The sequence below is a fragment of the Octopus sinensis genome, linkage group LG12 (assembly GCF_006345805.1).
Source record: "Octopus sinensis linkage group LG12, ASM634580v1, whole genome shotgun sequence".
Classification (NCBI taxonomy): Eukaryota; Metazoa; Mollusca; class Cephalopoda; order Octopoda; family Octopodidae; genus Octopus; species Octopus sinensis.
Genome location: NC_043008.1, coordinates 57691241 through 57703543, shown reverse-complemented (window position 1 = coordinate 57703543; position 12303 = coordinate 57691241). Strand labels below are relative to the sequence as shown.

General features: G+C 38.8%; 2 protein-coding genes across 3 annotated transcripts in view; one reads left to right on the top strand and one right to left on the bottom strand.

The window, feature by feature from the left end:
* Positions 1 to 4903, top strand: part of LOC115217836 (zinc finger RNA-binding protein) — a 78306-nt gene extending 73403 nt beyond the window's left edge. For both annotated transcript variants that reach the window (XM_029787520.2, XM_036508021.1), the window contains exons 22-23: positions 1056 to 1191; positions 2984 to 4903. In XM_029787520.2, coding sequence (XP_029643380.1) covers positions 1056 to 1191; positions 2984 to 3048 — 201 coding nt within the window. In that variant the 3' untranslated portion in view covers positions 3049 to 4903. The remainder of the gene's footprint in view (positions 1 to 1055; positions 1192 to 2983) is intronic.
* Positions 4904 to 6926: 2023 nt separating this feature from the next.
* LOC115217985 (spermidine synthase) overlaps positions 6927 to 12303 on the bottom strand; it is a 30571-nt gene continuing 25194 nt past the window's right edge. Inside the window, exons 8-9 of the mRNA XM_029787724.2 lie at positions 9642 to 9764; positions 6927 to 7089 (exon numbers count right to left, since the gene is read on the bottom strand). Of these exons, the coding sequence (XP_029643584.1) occupies positions 7075 to 7089; positions 9642 to 9764 (138 nt within the window). The 3' untranslated portion in view covers positions 6927 to 7074. The remainder of the gene's footprint in view (positions 7090 to 9641; positions 9765 to 12303) is intronic.

Sequence of the window (12303 nt, the reverse complement as noted above, 5' to 3'; positions counted from 1 at the left end):
TCAGACTGGAACTTAGTGCAGCTCTCTAGCTTACCAGTTCCAATCAAACTGTCTAACCCATGCCAGCATGGAATGCAAACACTAAATGATGATATATAATACAACATGTTAGCTTCTAGAATTACTTATCACATTGGCTAAGTGCCTTTTCTGTAGCATTTCTTTAATTGCTAAGCATGTTATTTTACATCCATTTTTCCATTCTACCATGAGTTACACAACTATTTTTTGGGGGGCATTGTTTTGAAGCCTGTTATTTTTTTTTATTTTTTTTTTATTCTACACATAAAGCCAGTGGACAATTTGTTGACTAAGAAATGCCAGCATCACCACTTGCAGTTGGTCAATCTTTGGAGTGGCCCAAATGTAAACAGACACAGGTGTCTCTGCATATAACCACCCACTCACACATATAACATTAAAGCATGATGCTGTCCTTTAACTCATCTGTTTCTGTTGAACCATCCAAACTCATGCTAGCAGAGAAGATGAATATTAAATTAGGGTATACATGAAAACAGATTGGCAATATCATCAGAGCATTGGGCTAGATGGCTTGCAGTGTCTGTTCTGGCTCTTTGTGTGTGTTTTCCTCTCTATAGCTGCCAAAACCTGCTGATATAAAAAAAAAACTTGGCCCATTTTCCTCCTGGGTCACAAAAAGAACAGACATAAAGTAATTTTAATATACTTGTTTTCTGTCATATTACAGTTTCGACTGGGTGCATTTTATAGTACCACAAACACTAGGTGTTGTCTAGGACTCTGTATTCGGTTACTGCACCCAGACAGATTTCCTTTGCATTGACGTAGTTCTAAATTTTCTTACAGTGGCACTTTCATTGCTATAGGGAATGAAACTTGGTCTCCAAGCTATAAAGTGAGCTTGCATAAGGAGATGGGGTCTAGTTGCCAAGGGAGCTTGCAGTGTTAGCCCAAGACAGTTTGGAATTATATACAAATTCATTCAAATATTTTTGAAAATACTGTTATTCATTTAAAATGAATTTGCATTTATGTAACTTTTAACGACATTGAATTCTGTTTTCTTTCAGCATGCTCTGAGGCTTATTGCATTCCGACAAATCTACAAAGTATTAGGCATGGATCAGCTACCTGCTCCACGCTTCACTAGGCCTCGCTTTAATCCTCGTAAGCGCCGACGAACAAATAGTACTGGTGAGGGAGAAGGTAAGAATTAATTCACTGAATTTTGTTCTACTCATAGCATTTAACCCTTTAATGTTTAAACCGGCCATATCAGGCCAAAATAGTCTTCCTGTTTTATTCTCAAACCAACCAGCTCTGACTTCTCACACCTACCCTACAAAGTCATTCTAAAAATAAACAGGGACATCATCAATATTCCAGAGTTACAAGATGCTGTACAATTAATTTAAAATAATGTAATTAAAAAGGCTTTACATTTGACAGATTAATCTGAATGCTAAAGGGTTTACATTATCTCTCTTTCTCTTGCACTTCCCTAAGGCTGGGTAACCATGTATTTCCTCTACAGCACCACACCTGTTTCTGTCACACTCTAAACCTTTCATCATTTGGCACAAGATCCCCTCCTTCTATGCCCTCTCCCCTCAAAGGATTTTTGTCTTGCAAGTTACTTTGTGACCCTGCCAGTTGTGGTGCCATGTAAAAAGCATCCAGTCCACACTGTAAAGTGGTTGGCATGTGGAAGGGCTTCCAGCAGTAAAAGCCATGCCAAACCTGACCTCGCCTGTGCTCATGCTATGTAAAAAGCACTCAGTCCACTCTGCAGCAGGGTGGTCAGTGTTAGGAAGGGTATCCAGCCAAAGAACCCATGCCAAAACAGATATGAGTATGGTTGAGGCATGGGTTGGGCAGCTCGACAGGAGTCAAGCTGCCCAACCCATGCCAGCATGGCAAACAGATGTTAATGATGATAGTGTCTGTGTGTGTATTTTGATATAGGGATCAGTTTACAGTTGTAATAAACTTAGTCTGTTGTCAGTGAAGTTGATTACCCACTGATGAATACACATGATTATGAAAGGTGAAAACAACTCTTGCCAAGTAAATAATCATTGCAGTCAACTAAGTCAGATGTGTTTTGAATAAAATCAAATTTTATTTTGTTAACTGATAACATGTTCAAATATTTACTTAAACCCTTTAGCATTTCAACTGACCGTTTCCAGCCCAAATATTCTACCCATTTTATGTTCAAACTGGCCAGATCCAGCTTCTCGTGCTTACCCTATAATGTCATTCTGAAAGTAAACAATCACATCATCAAAATCTTAAGGCTATGAGATACTGCATGGCCAATTCAAAGCGATGTGAATAAATTAGCATTATATTTGACAGTAATCTCAATATTAAAGGGTTAGGGGATAAGATGTACCAGTATAATGTTATTACTATGAAAATCTAGCTTCAAAGTTATCGGTAGCATTTGGGAAGGAATAAATTAATTATTTGGAATTTTGATACCATTACCACTTGAGATTTGGTGGGAGATGATATAAAATATAAAACTATATTCCTGGCTTCCGTGTTGGTGGCACGTAAAAAGCACCATCCGAATCGTGGCCGAAGCCAGTGCCGCTCGACTGGCTTCCGTGCAGGTGGCACGTAAAATGCACCAATCCGACCGTGGCCGATGCCAGCCTCACCTGGCACGTAAAAAGCACCCACTACACTCACGGAGTGGTCGGCGTTAGGAAGGGCATCCAGCTGTAGAAACATTGCCAGATAAGACCGGAGCCTGGTGCAGCCTTCTGGCTTCCCAGACCCCCGGTCGAACCGTCCAACCCATGCTAGCATGGAGAATGGATGTTAAACGATGATGATAATGATATATAGGTAGGTAGCAATTTGTTGGTGTAAATTTTAAAGTTTCATCAGAAATTGATATCCAGAATGTATAAAGTAACTGCACGAATCTTTTGTTTATTGTTTCAAATAATCTTTATATTTTATTGAAATTTTTTTTTTTTTTCAGCTGGCGGAGAGAAGAAAGATAAGAGAGAAAGTGATGGAGACCTAAATCAGGAAATGACTGATTAGTTCCACATTAGACATTCTAATCCATTCCTGCTTTCCACATAATTCTCTTCTGCTTATTCTTATTCATTTTTTTTTTTCTTTTACTTTTATTTTCTCCCTTTTTTTTTTTTTTCTTTTTATGAATTCTTAAAAACCTTTCATGCCAGTAGATTCTGCTTTTAATACATTTTGACTGTTGAAGTCACTCACCTAATTAAAAGAATTCTTTCTATGCAGTCAACACTCCTGCTGTTTTCTTTCTTTTTATCATGTTCTTTGTTCTATTTAGATTTCAATACCAATAAGCAAGCAGCCGGTGTTTCTCTAATGTTTATTTGGTTATTGGTACGCCTCCTGTTGTGGTGTGTCCACTTTTTGACTATCCCTCTATTCAACACTTACAATCAGCTGACACCCATGTTTGTGAGATAACAACAGAACCAATCTCCTCTGTACATAATTTCATGTCACATATCTGGAGTGGGGCAATGGTTGGAAGCACTGCAACCCTTATCGCTATCACACTCCTTTCACTGATCACTCCTTCTGAATTTTATTTCAAATATTTCACTACATTAGGATTTAAAAGATAAAAGAAATATTCATTTCTTACTTCAAACATATCAGTTAGATGATATCTGGGGTTTATTTTGTTGTTTTGTTTGTCTTGGTATTTTAAAATAATTAAAAATGTTTTGAAGTTTTTCAATAGTACATAAAATTTTCTGTATTAAAAGTCTTTTGATCTGAGTTAAACTGTTATACTGCTAAAACCAGTTCAGGTGTTATTTTCTAAGAAATCCCATTGTCTACACTATCTGTTCTTCTCCCTTTCTTAAATAGGTTTCATTTATTTACATTGTAACTATCCAACATTTAAAAAAAATATTTTAAGACTCATTTCAAGGGTTGTTTAATAATGCAGAAGCATTATTAAATGCTAGAAGCTGACCCTTTCGCAGCTATAATAATAGTTGGCAGTTTTTTGTTTTGGTTAACTTTGTATTTGCAACTTGGGCTAGTTGCATTGTCTTTGATAGAGGTTGGGTGCTAGAGTAGATGTTATTCTGAATAGTGGGGTTTAGACAGCTTTGCTTGTCGACACTGCAAGCTGCTCTGAAGAAAAGGCACTCTGTGGGAGTCTGATTTCCAAACAGTTATATTTTAAATGGTATTAACTCCTTGTTGCCACTATCTGCACCTAAATATTTATTCTAGAATTAAAAGCTAAAAACTTTGTCTCACTGACATTTCAGAACAAAAGCTCTCCCAGCTTTTGTTCTGGTGACAAAATATCAGCGTAATGTGTTTAGAAAAAAAAAGTTCACTGATGTTTTTATTGATACCATTTGTAATTATCTTGGGGTTTTGAAAGTCTTCAGACTGCAAGAAAACAAGATTTCTCTTATATTGCAAAAAAGAAAGATTTTTTTTTTTCCTTTTGGGAAAAAAAAAATCAAACAAAAATCAATATTTTTGTTTCTTCTGTATTCTTAAATATTTTAAAATTGCCAGCTTTATATAGAAAAACAAATACCCAATGCAACAGACATCTACACACAAGTTTTCCTATTCTAGTGCCCTCTGAGAAGGCAACCCCTACCCCCTAATCTCAATCAGTTAGTAGCATAGTCTTGAAAATGATACCTTTTCAACGAAATTTCTACAACTTAACCCTTGGCTTTAAAAATTGTTTTAGAAGCACCAAATATAGTTTACATGGTCATGCGATTGAATTCCTTGGCCCTATTTTTCTACAACAGATCGCTATTTAGTTTTGCTAAATAGTGATAACACACCCCTATGAACTTGCTAATTAGTTGTCTTTCAAAATCTACCTGAAAGTAAATGATAGTGCATTGTGAAAAAACAACAACAAAAAAAATAAAGCAAAACAAAAAAAATTTACTGTGTACACTACTAGCTTGTAATCTCAACTAATATTTGATTGTATAAAATACTTGAAACTCCCCACCTCCAAACCACACCCTCTACCAAAACAACACAAGTTATATGTATGTGTGTGTGTGTGTGTGTGTATATATATATATACACACACACACACACATGTATCTGTGTGTGAATGTGTGTATACATACATATTGGTATGTGTACATTGTGTGCGTGTATATTATATATACATGTGTACATATATATATGTATATGTATATACATATATATACATGTGTGTATATATGTATAATATATATATATATATACACACACGTGTGTATATACATTATATATACATGTGTGTGTATATATACATTATATATATATGTAGAATTATGCATCAGCTTATGCCAGAAGCTGACCCTTTCGCAGCTATATTTTCTCCCTTTTACCTTTCTATTTTTGTTGGAAATATGAATATATAAATATATTTTAATGTGTGGTTATGACTTTTTCAGTAAATTGTTTCGTTTTGCTTTTTTTCCCCTCCCATTCAATGTAGTGTCACCTGAGATTTTAGGGATTTCTTTTTTTTAAGGAAATTATAGAGACTTACACATTAGTTTTTTTTGTTGGTTTTTCTTTTTTTTTTTTAAAGAAAAAAAAAGAATTTCTCTCATTTATTGAATATTGAATGTATTTTAAGCAGAAATAAACTTAGTTTGTTGAACATAGATGTTTTCATTATTTAATCCATCTGCATGTGTGCCTTTTAAATGTGATTTCTTGGTTAAATCTTATTACCAACAACTCAAATTTTGAAGAAATTGGTTGATGCCTAAAACCAGGGATTCTCAACCATTTTTTTACCCATGGACCACTTTAACCCTTTTCTTACCAACCCGGCTGAAACCAGCTCTGGCTCTGTTGTACAGATGTCTTATTTTCATAAGTTTTGAATTAAAATCTTCCACCAAACCTTAGTCACAATTTATGTTCCTAACACTAGCTGAATGATAACTAAGTTATTTTACTAAATTCTTTGTTATAAAGTAACTGAAAGAAACACAGAGCATCTCAAAATAAATACAGTCAGTAACGAAAGGGTTAATTACTATTATATTCTGGTGGATCCTGTAGCCATTCGATGTTTAAAAGTTTTATAGAATCTTCTTTCAGAATTCCTATTTTGTTTTTCACACATTCACTTGTGTAGGTTGAACTACGTGAAATGTTTGAGAAAGAAGCCTTGCTGTGTCTTGCAATACATACATCTAAAGTAGAATTTTTTTCAAGGGCTCTTAAAATACTATTGTGGATTCCCAATTTACTCTTTTATTGCATGGACCCCCAAAAATCTTATAGGGTCTCTCTCAGGGGCCATATGGACTCCTGTTGTAAACCCCTACTCTAAATCATTATCTTCAGTGACCTCACAACTATCTATCTCTAGTGTATGTATTTACTGTTACTTATTTCATTCATTTGACTGCGGCAATGTTGGAGCACCGCTTTTAGTTTCCATAAGCGGAAAGTTTAACCTCTCAAAAGAGCTGTTCTTCACTCCTGCTCCAGAGCATCGGCTGCGGAGTCACTCCGAAAAGCTCTATCAAAGGAGAGGGGCTTTCTCCATCCGGGTTGCGGATCTGTGGAATAAGCTGCCGGACAAGATAGTGAAGATGCCGACGACCGCTCGGTTCAAAGTCTCTCTTGACCAGAAATGGCCTGAACTCTTTGCATGAACACCCTCCCTGTACATAACTCCATGTCCCCCTACATGGCTTTGCTTTTTGAGCCAAAAAATTAACTTAACTTAAATCGACCCCAGGACTTTTCTTTGTAAGCCTAGTACTTATTCTATCGGTCTCTCTTGCCGAACTGCTAAGTACGGTACAGTTTCCATCTACCAAATTTCAAGACACTAGGTCAAGGTGCCGTGTAGTGGAATTGAACTTGAAACTTCTTAACCAAACATACAAAGAAATCTGAAGGAAAATGGAAACAGGTTCAATTTTAGACCAGTTTATTAGCAGAAAAAAAAATTACACAATCTAAGTAGAGATTGGTTTATTGAATATATATTTTCCAGATGAGACAACTTTTTTTTTCTCCATGTAATGAATATGACCATTCCAAAAAGGACTGTCTTTACAATCACTGCGACAATGCCTGGAAATAAACAGAGATTCATTAATAAATAATAAAAGAAATATAGATGAGGTATATTTGCCATCTCAATATGGCTAACCACTAAGGGTGGGTGTTACTGTAGCTTGTAGCCCCGGGAGAACATCTCCTCCAGCTGGCTATAGACACACTTTCTGTGCCCTATCTATAGCCAGCTGGAGGAGATGTTCTCCTGGGGCTACAAGCTACAGTAACACCCACCCTTTAGCCATATTGAGATGGCAAATATACCTCACATTGTCGTGCAGTTACTTTCATTCAGAGATTTATTATAAAAAGAAATATAGGGATGATAATAATAAAAGAACTACAATTTGCTGCTGGAAACTACTTGAACACTAGACTCCTGGGTAGAAGGCTGCATACACACACACACTATTTAGCATTCAAACTGATGATATCTAGTCTAAATAGTCTACCTGCAAGCGAGTGTCTTACAACGTCCTTCTCAGAATAAGCAGTCACATCATGAAAATCTCAAAGCTACATGATTAATTTTTTAAAATGTGAATAAATAAGTATTACATTTGACTGGCTAATAATACTTCAGAAATAACAGTCAGGTATTTGTTGAAAAGAACAACAAAAAACAAATAATTATAGCAACAATATCATCACTATCATTGTCTTAACATCCACTTTTCCATACCTGCATGAGTTAGATGGCATTTGTAGAGGTGGACAGTCTACAGCCAGATGCTGTTGCCAGCCTTCACCTGTTTTCAAGTAAGGTAATTTTTCCTCATAGCCAGACATATTTTCATGTAAGAATGGAAACAAAGGACACACCACTTGCATGATGACAGTGACACTCATTTTACAACTATTATGTCATGTCAAGGCAGGGAGTTAAGCACACACACATATATATATATATATATATATGTGAGATTGTGGAGATGCAATGGCCTGTTGGTTAGGGCAGTGGATCGCGGTCATAGGATCATGGTTTCGATTCCCAGACCGAGCATGGTGAATGTTTATTGAGCAAAAACACCTATAGCTCCACAAGGCTCTGGCAGTGGAAGATGGTGAATCCTGCTGTACTCTTTCACCGTAACTTTCTCTCACTCTTTCTTCTTGTTTCTGTTGTACCTGTATTTCAAAGGGCCAGCCTTGTCATGCTGAATTTCCCTGAGAACTACGTTAAGGGTACACTTGTCTGTGGAGTGCTCAGCCACTTGCACGTTAATAAATGAGCTGCAACGTCACTGGTGCCAAGCTGTATCAGCCTTTGCTTTGGATAATATCAGTGGTGTGGAATGGGGAGCCTGGTATGCATGGGCGACTGCTGGTCTTCCATAAACAACTTTGCCCAGACTTGTGCCTCGGAGGGTAACCTTCTAGGTGCAATCCCATGACCGGAAGGGGTCACAACAATATGTTTATATATATGAGATTGGAGCGATATAATATCCGGACGGATACTGTATTAGCTCTCAGTTAACAGCTAAACACAATGATCAATATCTAATGTCTGGGACTACATTTAATTGTTAAATCAGTTCACTTTGAGGATGACCAAATGGATGCCCATTTGGTCATGGATGGACCCTGATGAAGCTGCACCAACAATACTGCAAGGTAGCACTTGCAACAGTGAGTAGTTGCTGCACCGCAAACAAGTGGAGGTCATTAAAATATGCTATATATATAACTATAAAATATATTTTGTGGATGCACAAGTCTCCATACTCGTTTTTTGTGCATGGCGCAAAAGATTGTACAATAACTAACCTGGCTACATTAATTGCACAGATGGGACCATCCCCAATACACAAGGCCACCACAGCAAATGGACCCAAGGTGGACACCACTGGCAACAACACAGACATCACATTGGTGCTCTTACTGAACAGTAGAGGATATCATTAACACGGGGCCAGTCAGGTGGTACTGGCAACGACCTCACTTGAATCTTTTACACATGATACCGGCACAGGTACCAGTAAGGTGATGCTGGTAACGGTCACACTCAGATGGTGTCTTTTACGTGCCACCGGCACGGAGGCCAGATAGCCCCTCTAGCAATGATCATGCTTGGACCCATATATATATACACACACACACACATATACGAAGGGCTTCTTTCAGTTTCCGTCTACCAAATCCACTCACAAGGCTTTGGTCAGTCCGAGGCTATAGTAGAAGACACTTGCCCATGGTTCCACGCAGTGGGACTGAACCCAGAACCATGCGGTTGGTAAGAAAGCTCCTTACCACAGAGCCACTCGTGTGCCTATGTGTATATATATATATATATATATACACACACACACAACCAGCCCAAGCCAGTAGTGCAATCAAGACACTTGCTCAAGGTCCCACACAGTAGTGGGACTGAACCCAAAACCATGTATTTTACAAGCAAACTTCTCCAAACAGCCAGCCTGCACTTTATCAAATACACTATTCCACTCTAGAAACTGGACTTGTGTGTTAGCTGCTACATAAAAAAAAAAAAAACCCATCAAGTTTAAAGACGGAAGAAAAGCTGAAATGAAGAAGAAAATTATGATTGGAAGTATAATTACCTGTCGGACAAACTCTGGCAGAACAAAACTAGCTCTATGGATATCACTGTTATAATATCGTAATCCAAGTTTTTTAACTTCTTCAGCACTGAATTCACGAACAGGTTCTTTTAAATTGCTTTCCTGTTTGAAAGAGAAAAGAGAGGAAATGGTTAGTAAAAGATTTCATTATCATCAGTTTAATTACAAATTAGTGACAGCAGCTGGAGTTATAGCTATTTTCTTGGGGGTTATACAGTCTACAGAAAATGTTTGCAAGAGAGTCTTTAATGAAAACGAGAAAGTTTGGACTTTTCCAGGTAACTATTGATCGGAATCAGAAATTGATCTTTGCCAGGGCCGCTGACTGGCTCCTGTGCCAGTGGCACATAAAAAGCACCATTCAAGCGTGATTGTTACCAGCATCACCTTACTGGCACATGTGCTGGTGGCACGTGAAAAGCAACATTCGAGTGTGGTCATTGCCAGTGCCAGTAGCACATAAAAAACACCTTTTGAGTGTGGTCGTTGCCAGTACTGCCTGACCAGCCCTTGTGCTGGTGGCACGTAAAAGCACCCACTACACTCTCAGAGTGGTTGGCGTTAGGAAGGGCATCTAGCTGTTGTAGTTGTGATACCCATGCCAGTGGCACGTAAAAAGCGCCATCCGAACGTGGCCAATGCCAGCGCCGCCTTGGCTGGCTTCTGTGCCGGTGGCACGTAAAAAGCACCAACCGATTGTGGCCGCTGCCAGCCTCCCCTGGCACGTAAAATGCACCCACTACACTCACAGAGTGGTTGGCGTTAGGAAGGGCATCCAGCTGTAAAAACTTTGCCAGATCAGATTGGAGCCTGGTGCAGCCTTCTAGCTCACCAGTCCTCAGTCAAACCGTCCAACCCATGCCAGCTTGGAAAGCAGACATTAAATGACAATGTCATTTTAATGTCTGTCTTTTTTTTTCCATGCTTGCATGGGTCGAATAGAATTGGTTCTGACAGATTTTCTATTGCCAGATGCTTTTCCTGTCACCAACCCTCAACTGTTTCCAAGAAAGTGAAGACACATGGTTTAATGGTTAGAATATTTGGTTCATGATCATAAGGCCACGAGTTCAATTCCTGGCAACGTGTTGTGTCCTTGAGCAAGACACTTGATTTCACAATTTCCACTCAGCAGCCAAAAATGAGTAGTACCAGTAATTCAAAGGGCCAGCCTTGTCACACTTGGTGAATCATGCTGAATCTCCCTGAGAACTACAATAAGGATATGTGTGTCTGTGGAGCGCTCAGCCACTTGCACATCAGGCTGTTTCGTTGATCGGACCAACTGGAACCCTTGTTGACATAACCAATAGAGTGCTCAACTAAGTAACTTTATTTTTATCCCATGTCAGGACATTTTTTTTATGGAAGCTTAAAAATGAAGGAAACTGCTTGTACAACAGTAACACTCATTTACAACAACCATACACAGATATACACATATATATGATAGGTTTCCTCCCATTTCTTATTTCTTTACTGCCCACAAGGGGCTACACACAGAGGGGACAAACAAACGGATTAAGTCGATTATATCGACCCCAGTGCATAACTGGTACTGCTTTAATTGACCCCGAAAGGATGAAAGGCAAAGTCGACCTCAGCGGAATTTGAACTCAGAATGTAACGGCAGATGAAATACTGCTAAACATTTCGACTGGCGTGCTAACGTTTCTGCCAGCTCACCGCCTTCTTTGCGGATCGTGTTGTTTGTGAGAAGAGACTCAATAGATCGCAGTGAGGTAGCTGCTCTACTAAGGACGTCGCTCTGAACAGCAAGTCGGGTCGTATGCAAGCGATCCTTTTCATCTCGATCTCTTTGAACAAGTTGGGCGGGACGTCGACGATGACAATGGCAGGACTGCCACCGCCGCCACCAATGTCTCAAAATGGCAATTCCGCCAGCGACGCTATTGCTGAATTGCTATTTTGGGACATCAGCAGCAGCGGTCCCGCCCGACTTGTTCGAAGCGATCAGTTTCTTCCTATTTCTGACAACCAAATCCACCCACAAGGCTTTGCTTGACCAGGGGCTACAGTAGAAGACATTTGCACAAGGAGCATTACAGTAGGACTGAACCCAGAACCATGTGATTGGAAAGCAAACTCCAATACCACACAAACACACATCCATCAATCATATCTTAGAAACCCCAATGTCTGATCATTGCAAGAGAATTAGTAACACTACTTTGGTCACTTCTTTTGGCAGTTGGGAAGGTGGAATAGAAAATACAATGGACTAAAATGAAATTTTTGCATGACTAGAAAAATATTAGGCATGGCTGTGTGGTAAGAAGTGTGCTTGTCAACCACATGATCCCAGGTTCAGTCCCACTGTGTGGCATCTTGAGCAAGTGTCTTCTACAACAGCCCAAGGTAGACCAAAGCTTTGTGAGTGGACTTGATAGACAGAAACTGAAAGAAGCCCGTTGTGTGCTTGTGTGTGTGTTTTCCTCACCCCCATTGCTTCACAACCATTGTTGGTTTGTTTACATCCCTGTAATTTAGTAATTCAGCAAAAGAGGCAGATATAATAAGTACAAGACTAAGAAAAAAAAAAACGGGGGTCGATTTGTTCATCTAAACCCTTCAAGGCAGTACCCCAGCATGGCCACAGCCCAATGACTGAAACAAGTAA